Source organism: Callorhinus ursinus, unplaced genomic scaffold (genome assembly GCF_003265705.2).
Source record: "Callorhinus ursinus isolate GAN/ISIS: 27379988/994484 unplaced genomic scaffold, GSC_fseal_2.0 scaffold12, whole genome shotgun sequence".
NCBI lineage: Eukaryota > Metazoa > Chordata > Mammalia > Carnivora > Otariidae > Callorhinus > Callorhinus ursinus.
Window position 1 is genome coordinate 33,215,104 of NW_027397074.1, and position 18,090 is coordinate 33,233,193.

The 18,090-nt window shown below is 36.2% G+C and overlaps 1 protein-coding gene across 1 annotated transcript in view; it reads right to left on the reverse strand.

Annotated features, from left to right (window-relative positions):
• The window catches only part of CRPPA (CDP-L-ribitol pyrophosphorylase A), a 408,855-nt gene that overhangs the window by 242,202 nt on the left and 148,563 nt on the right, over positions 1 to 18,090 (reverse strand). Inside the window, exons 7-8 of the mRNA XM_025873381.2 lie at positions 17,691 to 17,783; positions 17,125 to 17,217 (exon numbers count right to left, since the gene is read on the reverse strand). Coding sequence (XP_025729166.2) covers positions 17,125 to 17,217; positions 17,691 to 17,783 — 186 coding nt within the window. The remainder of the gene's footprint in view (positions 1 to 17,124; positions 17,218 to 17,690; positions 17,784 to 18,090) is intronic.

Genomic DNA, 18,090 nt, shown 5'->3' on the forward strand with positions numbered 1-18,090 from the left:
CTGGACAAAATGACAAGACGAAGAAAATCACCTCAGCAAAAAGAACAAGAGGTAGTACCGTCAGCCAGGGACCTACTCAATACGGACATTAGTACGATGTCGGACCAGGAGTTCAGAATCATGACTTTAAAGATACTAGCTGGGCTTGAAAAAAGCATGGGAGTTATTAAAGAAACCCTTTCTGGAGAAATAAAAGAACTAAAATCTAACCAAATTGAAATCAAAAAGGCTACTGATGAGGTGCAATCAAAAATGGGGGCACTAAATGCTAGGATAAATGAGGCAGAAGAGAGAATCAGTGATATAGAAGACCAAATGATGGAAAATAAAGAGGCTGAGAAAAAGAGAGAGAAACAACTACAGGATCACGAGGGCAGAATTTGAGAGATAAGTGATACGATAAGACGAAACAACATTAGAATAATTGGGATCCTAGAAGAAGAGAGAGAGAGGGGGGCAGAAGCTATACTGGAACAAATAATAGCAGAGAACTTCCCGAATGTGAGGAAGAAAACAGGCATCAAAATCCAGGAGGCACAGAGAACCCCTCTCAAAATCAATAATAATAGGTCAACACCCCGACATCTAATAGTAAAACTTACGAGTCTCAGAGACAAAGAGAAAATCCTGAAAGGAGCTCGGGAGAAGAGATATGTAACCTACAATGGTAGAAACATTAGACTGGCAACAGACCTATCCACAGAGACCTGGCAGGCCAGAAAGGACTGGCTAGATATCTTCAGAGCACTAAACGAGAAAAACATGCAGCCAAGAATACTATATCAAGCTAGGCTCTCATTGAAAATAGAAGGAGAGATAAAAAGCTTCCAGAACAAACAAAAACTAAAGGAATTTGCAAACACGAAACCAGCCCTCCAAGAAATATTGAGAGGGGTCCTCTAAGCAAAGAGAGAACCTAAAAGCAGCAAAGAGCAGAAACGAACACAGACAACAGACAGTTAACAGTCACCTTACAGGTAATACAATGGCACTAAATTCATACCTTTCAATAGTTACCCTGAATGTAAATGGGCTCAATGCCCCAATCAAAAGACACAGGCTATCAGATTGGATTAAAAAACAAGACCCATCAATATGCTGTCTGCAAGAGACTCATTTTAGACCCAAAGACACCCCCAGCTTGAAAGTGAGGGGGTGGAAAACCATTTACCATGCTAATGGACACCAAAAGAAAGCTGGGGTGGCAATCCTTATATCAGACAAACTAGATTTTAAAACAAAGACTGTAATAAGAGATGAGGAAGGACACTATATCCTACTTAAAGGGTCTAGCCAACAAGAAGATCTAACAATTGTAAATATCTATGCCCCGAACATAGGAGCAGACAATTATATAAGGCAATTAATAACAAAAGCAAAGAAACACATTAACAACAATACAATAATAGTGGGGGACTTTAACATCCCCCTCACTGAAACGGACAGATCATCTAAGCAAAAGATCAACGAGGAAATAAAGACTTTAAATGACACACTGGACCAAATGGACTTCACGGACATATTCAGAACATTCCATCCCAAAGCAACGGAATACACATTCTTCTCTAGTGCCCACGGAACGTTCTCCAGAAATGATCACATCCTAGGTCACAAATCAGGTCTCAACTGGTACCAAAAGATTGGGATCATTCCCTGCATATTTTCAGACCACAATGCTTTGAAACTAGAACTCAACCACAAGAGGAAAGTTGGAAAGAACTCAAATACATGGAGGCTAAAGAGCATCCTACTAAAGAATGAATGGGTCAGCCAGGAAATTAAAGAAGAATTAAAAAAATTCATGGAAACCAATGAAAATGAAAACACAACTGTTCAAAATCTTTGGGACACAGCAAAGGCAGTCCTGAGAGGAAAGTATATAGCAATACAGCCTTTCTCAAGAAACAAGAAAGGTCTCAAATACACAACCTAACCCTACACCTAAAGGAGCTGGAGAAAGAACAGCAAAGAAAGCCTAAACCCAGCAGGAGAAGAGAAATGATAAAGATCAGAGCAGAAATCAATGAACTAGAAACAAAAAGAACAGTAGAACAGATCAATGAAACTAGGAGCTGGTTCTTTGAAAGAATTAACAAGATTGATAAACCCCTGGCCAGACTGATCAAAAAGAAAAGAGAAATGACCCAAATCAACAAAATCATGAATGAAAGAGGAGAAATCATAACCAACACCAAAGAAATACAAACAATTATAAGAACATATTATGAGCAACTCTATGCCAGCAAATTAGAGAACCTGGAAGAAATGGGTGCATTCCTAGAGATGTATCAACTACCAAAACTGAACCAGGAAGAAATAGAAAACCTGAACAGACCTATAACCACGAAAGAAATTGAAAGACTCATCAAAAATCTCCCAAGAAACAAAAGCCCAGGGCCAGATGGCTTCCCAGGGGAATTCTACCAAACATTTAAAGAAGAATTAATACCTATTCTCCTGAAACTGTTCCAAAAAATAGAAATGGAAGGAAAACTTCCGAACTCATTTTATGAGGCCAGCATTACCTTGATCCCAAAACCAGACAAAGACCCATCAAAAAGGAGAATTACAGACCAATATCCTTGATGAACATGGATGCAAAATTTCTCACCAAAATACTAGCCAATAGGATCCAACAGTACATTAAAAGGATTATTCACCACGACCAAGTGGGATTTATCCCTGGGCTGCAAGGCTGGTTCAACATCCGCAAATCAATCAACATGATACAATACATTAACAAAAGAAAGAACAAGAATCATATGATCCTCTCATATGATGCAGAAAAAGCATTTGACAAAGTACAGCATCCTTTCTTGATCAAAACTCTTCCGAGTATAGGGATAGAGGGTACATACCTCAATATCATAAAAGCCATCTATGAAAAACCTACAGCGAATATCATTCTCAATGGGGAAAGCCTGAGAGCTTTTCCCCTAAGGTCAGGAACGCGGCAGGGATGTCCACTCTCACCACTGCTATTCAACATAGTATTAGAAGTCCTAGCCACAGCAATCAGACAACAAAAAGAAATCAAAGGCATCCAGATCGGCAAAGAGGAAGTCAAACTCTCACTCTTTGCAGATGATATGATACTGTATGTGGAAAACCCAAAAGACTCCACCCCAAAACTGCTAGAACTCATACAGGAATTCAGTAAAGTAGCAGGATATAAAATCAATGCATAGAAATCAGTGGCATTCCTATACACCAAGTGTATTTGCAAGACAGAAGAGAGACAAACCAAGGAGTCGATCCCATTTACAATTGCACCCAAAACCATAAGATACCTAGGAATAAATTTAACCAAAGAGGCAAAGGATCTGTACTCAGAAAACTATAAAATACTCATGAAAGAAACTGAAGAAGACACAAAGAAATGGAAAAACGTTCCATGCTTATGGATTGGGAGAACCAACATTGTGAAGATGTCAATGCTACCTAGAGCAATCTACACATTCAATGCAATCCCCATCAAAATACCATCCACTTTTTTCAAAGAAATGGAACAAATAATCCTAAAATTTGTATGGAACCAGAAGAGACCCCGAATAGCCAGAGGAATATTGAAAGAGAAAAGCAAAGCTGGCGGCATCACAATTCCGGACTTCCAGCTCTATTACAAAGCTGTCATCATCAAGACAGTATGGTACTGGCACAAAAACAGACGCATAGATCAATGGAACAGAATCGAGAGCCCAGAAATGGACCCTCAACTCTATGGTCAACTTATTTTTGACAAAGCAGGAAAGAATGTCCAATGGCAAAAAGACAGTCTCTTCAACAAATGGTGTTGGGAAAATTGGACAGCCACATGCAGAAGAATGAAACTGGACCATTTCCTTACACCACACACAAGAATAGACTCCAAATGGTTGAAAGACCTAAACGTGAGACAGGAGTCCATCCAAATCCTAAAGGAGAACACAGGTAGCAACCTTTTCGACCTTAGCCGCAGCAACTTCTTCCTAGAAACATCGCCAAAGGCACGGGAAGCCAGGGCAAAAATGAACTATTGGGATTTCATCAAGATAAAAAGCTTTTGCACAGCAAAAGAAACAGTCCACAAAACCAAAAGACAACCGACAGAATGGGAGAAAATATTTGCAAACGACATATCAGATAAAGGGCTAGTATCCAAAATCTATAAAGAACTTATCAAACTCAACACCCAAAGAACAAATAATCCAATCAAGAAATGGGCAGAAGACATGAACAGACATTTCTCCAAAGAAGACATCCAAATGGCCAACAGGCACATGAAAAAGTGCTCAACATCACTCGGCATCAGGGAAATCCAAATCAAAACCTCAATGAGATACCACCTCACACCCGTCAGAATGGCTAAAATTAACAAGTCAGGGAACGACAGATGTTGGCGGGGATGTGGAGAAAGGGGAACCCTCCTACACTGTTGGTGGGAATGCAAGCTCGTGCAACCCCTCTGGAAAACAGTATGGAGGTTCCTCAAACAGTTGAAATTAGAGCTACCATTCGATCCAGCAATTGCACTACTGGGTATTTACCACAGAGATACAAATGTAGGGACCCGAAGGGGTACATGCACCCCAATGTTTATAGCAGCAATGTCCACAATAGCCAAACTGTGGAAAGAGCCAAGATGTCCATCGACAGATGAATGGATAAAGAAGAGGTGGTATATATACACAATGGAATATTATGCAGCCATCAAAAGGAATGAGATCTTGCCATTTGCAACGACGTGGATGGAACTGGAGGGTGTTATGCTGAGTGAAATAAGTCAATCAGAGAAAGACATGTATCATATGACCTCACTGATATGAGGAATTCTTAATCTCAGGAAACAAACTGAGTGTTACTGGAGTGGTTGGGGGTGGGAGGGATGGGGTGGCTGGGTGATAGACATTGGGGAGGGTATGTGCTACAGTGAGCGCTGTGAATTGTGCAAGACTGTTGAATCACAGATCTGTACTTCTGAAACAAATAACGCAACATATTTTAAGAAAAAAGAAAAAGAAGCAGATAACAGGAGAGGAAGAATGAAGGGGAGTAAGTAAGTCAGAGGGGGAGACGAACCATGAGAGATGATGGACTCTGAAAAACAAACTGAGGGTTCTAGAGGGGAGGAGTGTAGGGGGATGGGTTAGCCTGGTGATGGGTATTGAGGAGGGCGCGTTCTGCATGGAGCACTGGGTGTTATGAACAGACGATGAATCATGGAACACTGCATCAAAAACTAATGATGTAATATATGGTGATTAACATAACAATAAAAATATTTTAAAAAATAAAATAAGAGCATCCTACTGAGTGGTTTTTCAGACCCTTTTCTTCAACAATCTAGGTTTCTATGACTCAAGGGGGGCAAGTATTGACATCCCTAAAAACAAACCATCATTTGGTAAAGTGAGCACAAGGATAATGGCATCTATGATATTCAACTTTCAGGACTCCTCTGAGGATATAGTGGGATAATTTATATTAAAGGGAAAGAATGGGGATTCATTATTTCAAGCAGTTAAGTGTCTGTTATTACCAACATTAACCTAATTATACTACTAATAAGCATTAGCAGGGCCACATTTGTAGGGGGGGGAAGAGGGTCTGAGGATTATAAAGGCAGTGGGAGTTCCATTTCTTAGAAATGGGAAGAGCAAAACACACAAGATCACAGTTAGTTCTCACTGGTTGGGCAAAAAAAAAAAAAAAACAGAACTCAGTCATTACCATAAACACATTAAATTATAAAACTGAAACCTGTCATTCTCTCTCAAAAAACCTAGAAATGGGCACAATACTCAGAGTACTTAGAAGAAACACGCAAGTGACAAACAAGTCATTTCCAAATAAGAATTTTCCAATGCCAATACTAGGATTATCTTGGCAATACTTGCTGCATTCTACCTTAGCAGGTACTAGTGAATCACGTATCTCAGCTTTTAAGTAAAGTATAAGCTTCAAGATCCCATGAAATAAAACCTCTGCTGCCTGAAAACTTAATCATACTGTGCTTTTCAGAAGTATCACATACAAATTTATTGCAAACAGGGTTCAAGCCAAAGCATGTTTGGATGAAGAAGCTTTTTGCACTGATTCCATCACCTTTCTATACTTTCAATAAAAGAAGAGTTCAGGCTTTCCAGGAAACTGCAGAAGTAATCTATTTTTAGGTGGCTATAAATTTTTATCCTAAAGAAATAGTGCTTAGGCCTGATAATATTCTTACCATCTTTCTGCATACTAATGATTCAATCCATGAACAAGGTTTTGAGTTTTGTTTTTGTTTTCAATTGTGTTTTTCTTTGCATAATATGAAATGGTCGGTACAGGAAGGATTTAATAAAAAACATGATCCATCATACACATACTATGTAGGACTTGGCAAAAGCACTGTAATATGAAGGGTTTTTTAAAATTATGCCTTTACCTGGAATTCTATTAAAACTCAAGTAGTAAGGAAGCCGTGGAGGAATGTAACTTGTCTTTCCAAGTCAGCTTTAGGATAAGAGATTCTGTACATATAAACACACACACAGAAATGAACAGAAAGCTTTTGACCATGAATGGAGTCTTAATTATCTCAGTGAACAAATGTGCGGTAACCATCTGCCTAACTCAACCTTCAGAAACAAACCAAAAAGATCCTTTCCTAATGTCCCTGTCTTACTATCATTCACTCAGTTTCACAAGATATAAAATTTGAGATTGTATCTCCTCCTCTCTCATTAAATCAAGCACATTTTTTTGTGTTTCTACTTCTTAAATATATCTTGATTCCAGCAATTTCTGCCTATTCACTCTGAAACAATCCTCGTCCCAGCCACCACCATTATTTCTCAGAGCACTGTGATAGCCTCCTAACTAAACCAAATCCATCAAGGAAGCTCTCTGGTCACTTTCATCTGCTCTCTGTGCTGTATCCAGAATGTAAATACAAACTGATCACATCAGTTTCTACTGAGCAGGGCTGCTTCATAGAATTCAAACTTAGAAGGCCCAACTTGACCTTTTCCTGCCTAGTCCCCAAACCTCCCCAGTGTGTGGTCCAGCCTGTTTCAGGTCCACCGGCTCTCTCTAATGCTGACTATTCCATGTACTGCTCTAGCCAGAGAAATATGCTCTTCCCCCTACTCCTAAAAGACGTGGACCTGCTCAGTCTTCCCAATCTCAGATTCTTCTCACATCCTTAAGATCTCTTCTGATCACCTATTCTAGGCTTTTCTGCCCCCTTTTCTTCTCTTTTTAAGAGGGGGAGGGGCACAGAGAGAAAGAGAGAGAGGAAGAGAGAGAGAGAACATTAAGAACTAAGGCGGGGCTCCATCTCACAACGCTGGGATCATGACCGGGGATAAAATCAAGAATCAGATGCTTAACCGACAGAGCCACCCAGGTACCCCATTTCTGCCCCTTTTTCAAAAAGATCTAGTTAAAACTCTTAATGCTGGGATGGTGAATAGAAAGAACTGTGACTAAGATGCTGTGAACTCCCAACCACAGGATCAATTCCCAAGCTGGATTAAATTTATGTTATTGAAAATCCTTCATCTTTGGCCATTGGATTAAATTTATGTCACTGAAAATCCTTCATCTTTGAAAGAAAATAAAATTATTTCCTTACTTAACAGAGCAAGATAAAATAATCTGAAACACTCTTCTAAAGATGCAGTTTAAAAAAAAAACATTATTAAATAGCATATGTGTACATCAAAATGCCCGTCACACAGATGTTCAAAAAATGTTATATTTATCTATATTAAGTCATCAGGTAATCAAGACAATAGGATACTCACTGTAAAGCACTAAGTACGTTGCACCTAAAATAAATTTAAAATGAATATGTAAGAAGATGCGCTGGTACTTTAATGATTAAGGAATCATTCTCAGAAGGTACGGTCTGGGATAGACATAAATGGTCAGATTTTTGGGAGTGAAGGGAAGACTAATCTTGCAATCTTGCAACTGTTTTTTAAAGAGACCAAAAAAAAAAGGGGGGGGAAGAATGAATGCAAAAAGGAAAGATTTAGACTTAACCTAATAAAAAGTGGACTACAAAAAGAGGAAGATAAATTAAGAAAAGGACAAATGCAAGAAGAATCAATTAGCCAGAAGCCTTGAAATAAGGATTAAAGTATAAAAAATTCTCAAAAATGGCTCAAGATAGAAATACTATACCACCTGATTCATATTTAACATGACTGCTGTAATCTGAATTGCTCTCCTGTACTTGTACATAAAGCACATGCAGAATGAGTCATACAACAGCAAAAGGCCTTGACAACACGTTCTAATATGGAAAATATTTTTAGAAAGAGAAGTCACTTAAATGGCTTCAAGGGCATCCCCCTCTGTTGTCAGATAAAGATTCTGAATTAAAACTCAAAGACATGAAGGTTAATGGACACTTGTTACTTGCAGACCTACTCCTTGCACCTTGAACCCCACTCCAGGCATATCATCCTTACCATGACAAAGATCTCCTAAAACTTAAAATAACAGTTAATTCTTTGTATTTAACACCACCTTTATAATAATATAATTTATTTTATCCAATAAGTACAATCTTTTAAAATAGTATTATAAAAATATGCCAAGCCCAGGGGCACCTGGGTGGCTTAGTCGGTTAAGCATATGCCTTCAGCTCAAGTCATGATCTTGGAGTCCTGGGATGGAGCCCCACGTTTGGCTTCTTGCTCAGCAGGGAGCCTGCTTCTCCCTCTCCCTCTGCCCCTCCCCTCTACTCATGCTCTCTATCTCAAATTAAATAAAATCTTAATATATATATATATTTATATGTAAATCTTAAATATATTTATATATACCAAGCCTGACTTTAACCTATATAGTAAGAAGTCAACATAATACATATAAAATATAACATATAATTGTAAAATAAATGATCATGAAAAGATATTTGGTTCCATCTTTGTAAAGAAGTAGCATAACACAGTTGAGCTAAACGCCCTTATTTAAAACAGAATCCAGTACACACACACACAGACACAAACTAGTAGGAGAAATCCCCAGGCATATTTTTTGAAAAAGTGAATGACCAAACCAATTGCTTAACTCCTTTTCTAGGCCTAAAATTAATGTAAGCTGCCTAACAAAGAAGCCTAGCTTTTTTATTTGCCTCCTGTGCATTTCATGTTAAATTTTATGAACTGATTTAGATGGAAAGCACCAGCAAATAAATTCATAAGCAATTTTGCTCATCTGAATTCAGTGAACTACACAAATTAGGGAAATAAATAGCAATTTCAAACCCTGTGCTTAATCAAGAAAAATTAATTAGAAACTTAGAAAAAGTACTCTAGAATTTGTGCCATTTGCATATTTTGCTAGACTGAAAATAACCATAATTCATTACAAGAATCAATGAAAACTAGAAAGGTGTGTCCTAGGAGAATCATTTCTTGATACACCATCAGTTATATTCCCAACACAACTAATCTCAGGGAATTTTAATATCCTACAACAAAAACTGTCTCGTAACCATTTAACCATAAGCAAAGATTTCCCAAAACTTATAATAACAGACAATTCTTTCTATTCACCACCTTGTACAAGAACTTCATCTTCCTCATTTTGGAGTTCAGTATGAATCCCTTCATGACTAAAATTTCAAAAAGTTTCTCAAGGTATTTGAAACCAGGACTGAGCAATTATTATTTTAGGCAGGAAATATTTTAGATTTCATTACCAGAAAACAAATGAAAACATTTGTAGAATTCAAGGAAATGACTACATTTCTACCACTAAAGCTATCCACAACCATGAAAGAGAAAACCTTAATGCATCTTAAGTGAAACATCAAAAATTCAGTATACAGTAAGATTATCATTTTCTGAAGGAAAAATAAAAACTACAGTAGGCAAAATGGTTAAGACTGGAATAGAAGCATTTGGACTAACTCTGTTGGTCATTCTTTGGCCATTAAACACACACACACACACACACACACATTATCTATTCAAAAATAAACACCAAGGGCCAAACTAAGGGCCTGAAACATACATATTGTAAAAAGTAAATCCAGTATGATGGCAGGGAGAATTACAACAGCCAGCTCTCTTCTGTTTAAGAACTTGTGACCTAGAAACTAATTTTCTCAGTCTAGTAGTAATAGGGTTAACAGGAGGAAATGTACAGAATAAGTAGTTAAGTAAAAGGTGACAAAGATACATGTCTAGGATCTGGTAAGAAATTTAACAGGACCACAGATTTTTATAACTTAAATTCAATAAAGCCTCAATACCTTGTGAAGCAAAGAAAGAAACCATCAGCACTTAAAAGAAGGAATCATTATGTTTTTCCAGTTGTCATTTGTTCTTTATTAGGAAGAATATTAAATACATATATGTGTGTGTATGTATTTTTAACCTTTTTCCACATGATTTAACACATTCACGAAAGCATAAAAGTAACAAGTGTATATGATACATTGCACATTGGATTGATTCTGTTCCTGGCTCTGCCACTGGTGAGCTGTGGAAGCTCCTGGAAACAATTTACATCGCTGACAGTTTCCCCAGATGTGAAAGTATTAAATGTCAGTGGATGGTGGTTTTCTATTTTTTTATTTGCTGACATGTTCAAATATTAAACATTTTGAAGTATTTTAAAGATCATATATTCTGATCTGTTATGTCAATAAACTACTTCCCGGTAACTAGAACTAAATTAGGCACTTTTGAAGGTTTATTTATGTTTTTCAAAGCATTAAAATTCTATATGGTAATTTATGTTTTTTACTAAAGTAAATTCATGAAAAGATTCCTATCTCTTGTAAAGTACCAATAAAATTATTGTCTTCATAGTCAAAAAAATTAGAGCTCTTACGCAATTATCCAGATAATTACTGCGAAATTATTTTGTAATGAGGAAGTGATAAAAAATTTTATCAAATAAAAATAGTTTCATTTCTCAGTTTTGAACTTCTAATTATGTTTGTTGCCAATTTCTTTCTGCTTTTAAAAATTAAACATTTCATTGGTGTCTATTATATGAACAGCTTTGCTCACTGAAAAAATAAGCTTTAAATAAGGATAAATTGTCCATTATCTCATCTGATAATAGTAGGAAAGGATGTTTTGCGCAAACCTTGCCAGATCCAAATAAATTAAAATCTTCTACTTTCTGCACCTGGAAAGGAATTTTTTAAAGTTTTACAATTGGTTTTATATAATCTTGGCTGGAAAACAGCTATAGTTTTGCTTCCTGAAATTGTCTTTTCCATTGCTGGAAAAAAACAGCTCCCTGATTATTAATTACTAAGCAAAAAACTCATAACTCAGATTCTTAGCACTTTTGAGTCTTGTTTAGTTTAGGTAAAAGCCTATTATTTTTTGGTGAGGGAGGGTGTGATTTTTAGATCAGAAACTTTATGAATTTACCTTTTACTCTTTTAACACATTTAATATGTTACTTTATTTTTCTAAATATTTATTCATCATTATTTAGTAAACAAAAACACATGATAGGAGTAGAAAATGAAGAAACGAACATGTCCCATGTTGAAAGCTGTTGTATCAGGTGATTCCAAAGAAAGCTTTCAGATAATCCTCTTGAGTTGCAATCCGAAGAAGGTGCTAGCTTATATCCCCCACTGGTAACTGCAAAGAAGGGAAGGCCTACAGTAACTTTAGTCAACTCAAGATAAAAACTTGGTTTCCTTAAAAAAAGAAGAAGAAGAAGATAGCAGGAAGGGAAGAATGAAGGGGGGAAATTGGAGGGGGAGACGAACCATGAGAGACGATGGACTCAGAAACAAACAGGGTTCTAGAGGGGAGGGGGTGGGGGGATGGGTTAGCCTGGTGATGGGTATTAAAGAGGGCACGTTCTGAATGGAGCACTGGGTGTTATATGCAAACAATGAATCATGGAACACTACATCAAAAACTAATGATGTAATGTATGGTGGTTAACATAACAAAATAAAAAAAAAACTTGGTTTCTTGATAACTTATAATGAATGATAAACAGCACCAGAAATGACATTTGAAAAGGGCTATCAAAACATAACTCCTATACAATTTAGTTTAACAAAAGAAAGCTTTGGTTTTCATGTTTATAAGGTTTTTCTTGCTAAAAGACATAGGAAAGAATCTACACTTTTAAAATTCCTTTATGCCAATCAGTCTCTAACAAAAAAAAAAGTACTTATTTTTTTTCTTTCAAATTAGAAGCATTTTCTTAGTACAGGACATGCTTGTTATCTGATTATGTGTTTCCAAAGGCTCATAGTTAAAAGGCTACATAGCTTAACGAATGTCATCCCAAAATAGATGTAGATTCAATGAGAAATAAAAATTTGTAAATTGACCCCACCCAACTATATCTGCCCACTTCAAGAATGACATTTTAGCCCAGTCAGCATTATCAGTCTCTAGCTGATCACAGAAATTTGAACAATTCTGATGACTTAATATAATTATAATAAAATTAAGTTATATCTACCAAAACTTTGGATTTTATTAAGTTGATCAAATTAACATTGGTAAACTCTTTAAATCCTACTCAACACCATCGACAAATGAAAATTTGGCCAAATCAGACTGCTCAAAATAAATTAAGAATAATGACTTAACAGACGGTGCCAAAGAGAATTGTGAACCATGTATTAACAAAAGAAAACTAAAATGTCTAAAACTATTTTGTAAAAATGACCACTTGAAGCATGTCACAACTTATCATATAACGTTCACAAGACTTAGCAAAGATGTTCCTTTTTCAAAAAGATAAAATTACTTTGATAAATAACTTATTTTAAGATAAAGTCCTAATTATTTTTTCTGCTTTTCATGGTGAAATTCTGTTTCTTCTTCTTAAGTAGATCTTAAAGTAGTAGCATCCTACCTGTTAGTTTATCTTAAGACAACAGACACTTCCTACAGTATTTCCTAACACATTTCAGTTTTATAAAAGTCAAGGAGAAGTTGATCTTCAGACAATCAACACCCTGAAATAAAATCTAATCACGTTAAATACCTGTGTACCAAGAATCCAACAACACTAACTGGTCTCTCCTTCAGTGCTTAGCTCCCTCCAAGGGATAAACGTTCTAGATGAGGATGAAGGTCACATGTACCTTTTAAATGACTACTGAATGACAATTAACAGGGAATTCCAAAATATTTTTCTGTATCTCCTTGAGAAAATAAGAGACAATGTGGGCTTCACCAGCATGGCAGACATCCTCCAATTTTCAGCACTTAAAATCTGATCAAGTATTGTTTTTGCCCAAGAAATGCCCCAGATTAACTTCAGCCCCATTTCTTCTAAAACTTTGTCCTTGTGGAGTGAAACATGGTCACATTGCAAACGACCACCTTAACTAGTCTCTTGGTTGAAAAAACTCTCACAAACACCTCATTAAGCACAATTTTACTTCGCAACTGCCTGATTCCTAATAAGCCTTCCTCTGTTCAGATGGACTGAAACTGGAAGTTGATAAACCCTCACAAAGAAAAAAGGACCATTGTACTACAGCTCAGCAGAGACAAAATATGTCTTTAAACATTTACAATACATGCATTCAATAACTACTGAATCACCCAACTCCAAAATAAAAATGCATGTATTTTTCCATGACCTTGATGTCATTTTTGATTTATTTTCTGGTAAATAAAACCTACCCACTCAGGGAAGCAAATAAACAAACTCTTCTTTGACCATTCTCAGAATTTAGAATTGCTTAACAAAAGCCTTATTAAAAAAATTTTTTTTCCCATGGTATGATTTAATCTTCCAGCAAAGTAATTCAGATAAAAGCCAAGTAGGCACACCATAGTCTATAAACTTTCTATTACAACATCTTTCTAATTATATACATAAGTAGTGTGCACACTTACAGCCCTAGACATTATATGTATATATGTATGTATTTTTCCACTTGATAATGTACAAATTATGTCCCCATACTTACACCCAAGTTTAAGTCTTTTATGTATTTTACAATTATAATAATATTTTATACACAACTACTAACTTGAGGAATATTTGAATGATTCGGCCCAATTTTAAGTCACAGGAACACTGAAATGGCCTTTTAGCCATTTGGGGGAAAGTACTATCAGAAAGATATAGGATGATGCCTTTTACAATCATTTATAGGATAACTCAAAACCCCGGGGAAATTTGCTTGCCTCTCAAATCCAAGAAGGCAGCGTTCTTTATTCTACCTTTTCAGTGATTCAGTCTATTCTAAGGATACAGATTCTAGATGTGTTCTAATGACATTTTCCTATTAAGTTTAATAATAGCTTTAATATTCCTACACTGAGTCTACCTATATACAATGAGAAAATAATGAGTGAACAAATACTACTCATGGAGAAATAACACCTCTCCAATCTTAAGTAAACATTTTACAATGTTTACAGTATACAGACTTATAATAGTACTATCCTCAAAGTAGTTCTGGGAGACATTTACTCCTTAACTAGAGGATTATCTTTTTCCTTAGTTTAATACAGAAACACCAGAAAGGAAAAAAAAATTCTGGTACTTACTGGGATACATAAAATAAAACTCCACAGGAATAAACAGAAAATTAAATTCAAATATCTATGGAAAAAATACAAAGAACAGAGGTTGAGATACAAGAGTAGCAATGAAATAGAAGAACAGTTTTAAATCTGTGTGTGTGCGTGTGTGTGCGTGCACGCACGCGTGTGCACACATGTGCATGTTTGATGGCAAAAGGCAGAGGCAAAAGGTAAACAGAAAATTCACAGATGACACAGATTCCCCCCTGGGTGCCTGCCACAATTACTCCCACTAAGAAAAGTCAGCTCACAGGAAATGTGCTTTTGTAATAGATCTAATAGAGTATGTGGGAGAAGATAACGAAGTACTCAAACTCAAGTACTTAAGGGAATGTTGAAAATGTCTGACTCAAACTCACGAATCAAATTAAAGCAGTGGTAGTGACCTTTGAGTCATCTCATCCAAATTGGAAAGAGGAGGAGCTAGGCTGTTACGTGCCACAACGTACGCCTGCCAAAGAGAAAGCAAGTGCATTTTGCATTTATGCTTTCATTCATTCATTTTAATCCTTACAATGATTTAAGAAGTAGAGTTATCAACCTCATTTCTAAAATGAGGAAAGCAAGCCTCAGGAAAGTTAAGTAACCTGACCAAGGAACTGAGGAATTCTGAGTTTAAAGCCCTTGCTCCCCTTCATGATACTGATACATGAAACTTCAGAATATTATCTAGAAACATAGAGAGGAGATTTCTAAGCAAGTTAATGTAGAGGGAGGAATAGAGGGCCATACACAGAATTTTTAACGTACTTGTACCCTACAGAGCCTTAGAGTCTTCCAGCATTATGTGTATTTCCTAATGTCCCCCAAAAAACCCCAATGAAGATATAAACATCCAATAAAATCAGTCACTTGTGGAACTTTAGTTTCCATTACAGCAGGATCCATGAAACTTATCTTTAGGGTAGATAACGAAATACAATAGGCCAACGAAATCAATCTCCCCCAAGTGCTAATTTGTTTATACTTGCAATGCTAGACTTACAACTTTTTTGTAGCACAAATTATCTTTTCTTTCTGTATAATGATCTTACTTAACAAGAACTAAATTCGTACATTATTGGGATGGGACTGAGCTTCTGAAACTCAGCAATAGCTATGTTTTGAGAATTTCACATTTGGAACCCCTTCCCACAGCAAAATGTCACAGACTACAGACTACTCGGTTAGCCTCTGATTTTTTTCCTTCCTGGCTGTGTTCTCTGAGATCCCCCTCTTCTGTGCAGCTTAATAGGCCAATTAAGTAAATGGTATACTAAACAAACACTTTAAGTCTTTCACAAGAAAGATCTCCCCAAAATTTTTATGGGTCATTCTTTGAGAAATTCTCTTCCATCTGTTTCTAACTCTACTTTTGCTGTCCCTATGACAATTATCAAACAGTCCATTTTCTTCCACATATTTTCCCTCATTTTTTTTTAACTTTGGAATTTCTTTTCCAATGGCATTCTGCTAACATGCTAATAAAGTTCTTTCATCTTATCCAAACAACCAGTCAGCTCAGCAGTATATTTTGCAGTTGTAATGAAGAAAAAGAAATGAAATTGGTTGCTGGATTATTTTTTTCCTAAACTTGTAGATTCAAACAAATAATTGCAGTAACAAAGGAACACAGTCATAGAGATCATAGCAAGAGAGTAAGCTCAAGAATCCATAAAGAAGAGTTTCTTCTCGGTTTGGATGGATTTCCTCAAGGGTGAAATTTTGTTAAAAAGAAAAGTTGATTTCAAGGAAGGAAGCCTAAGTTTGAAGAGTTATATCTGCACTGGTAAAAAAGACGTGATACATACATATATTACTATCCATCAAAAAGAATGAGGGGCGCTTGGATAGCTCAGGTGGTTAGACATCTGACTTTTTTTTTTAAGATTTTTATTTATTTGAGAGAGAGAGAATGAGAGAGAGAGCATGAGAGGGAAGAGGGTCAGAGGGAGAAGCAGACCCCCTGCCGAGCAGGGAGCCCGATGCGGGACTCGATCCTGGGACTCCAGGATCATGACCTGAGCCAAAGGCAGTCGATTAACCAACTGAGCCACCCAGGCGCCCAAGACATCTGACTCTTGACTTTAGCTCAGGTCATGATCTCGGGGTTGTGAGAGAGAGCCCTGCACTGGGTTCCACACTGGGCATGGAGTCTGTTTAAGATTCTCTCTCTTTCCCTCTGCCCCCCTCCCACCAAAAAAAAAAAAAAATGACATTTTGCCATTTGCAACAATGTGGATGGAGCAAGATAGTATAATGCTAAGCAAAGTAAGTCAGTCAAAGACAAATATCATGATTTCATTCATATGTGGAATTTAAGAAACAAAACAGATGAACATAAGGGAAGGGAAGGAAAAATAAAATATAAAAACAGAAAGGGAGGCAAACCATAAAAAACTCTTAACTATGGAGAACAAACTGAGGGTTGATGAAGAGGAGGTGGGTAGAGTGACTGGTTAAATGGGTGATGGGCATTAAGGAGGGCACTTGTTGGGATGAGCACTGTGTGTTATATATAAGTAATGAATCATTAAATTCTACTCCTGAAACCAATACTACAATATATGTTAACTTGAATTTAAATTTTTTAAAATACCTGCATTAATTCACTTACTGAAATAACAACAATAGGATATAAAATGGATAGATTACTCTCTTCAAGCATGTTCAGTAGTGTCCGGGTTTCCTCAAAATCAGAGGACATAACCTGAAAGACCAGAAAAATAAAAGTGAAAATAAGTTCTTAAATGATTTAAATGTTAATCCAAGGATAATTAAAAATAAAAGGGAAAAAATGGAGAACTTTTACACATACATCTAAAACATTTATCAAGCTTGGTTTTCACTTTTTAAACAACTTTAAAGGATACCCATTAAGGTCCTATTAAAATTTAAACTATTCATTAATTCAAACATGTTTCATCTTAACTGCTTCATACCAGGTAACTGAAAATGGTGTCTAAAGAAATATTACCCTCTTCTCATTATGGGAACTAGCTTGTTAGAAAATATTATTTTCCATTTCAAAAGTTAAAAAATAAAACTTGCAAATACATACTGAATAACACACCTCATCAAAACTTAAATTCAAATAATTAAGAATCAAGAAAAAAATTATCTTCCACATTTACATTCATACAGATCCTCGAGTGCTTCCAATAATTTGAATTTACTACTCACATTCACACAAACGTAATTGTAGCATTGCTCTAAGATGATTTGCTCAAGATCTCTGCTAGTAGGACACAGAGCTCCAGAGGTGACTTTTACATGCTAGGAAGAAAAAAAAAATAGAAGAAAAAGGAGTTTATAAACTAGATAGAAAAACCAAATGAGAACCTAAAAGACAGTTAAAAATGAGCACAAAACTACTAGACACATAAAGCCAAGAATCATATATAAAAAAAAATAATTCAGGCTACAGTTTATGAAGCTACCAAGAAAAAGACATTTGAACTAGTCCATGGGTAATGACTACTATTTTGATAAACACCAATATAGCTAAAGTAAATCGTTTTAAGTAAGAAAAGGTAGAGGATATATGATGCAGGGACAACCAAGCAACTGTTTTTTCTCATTC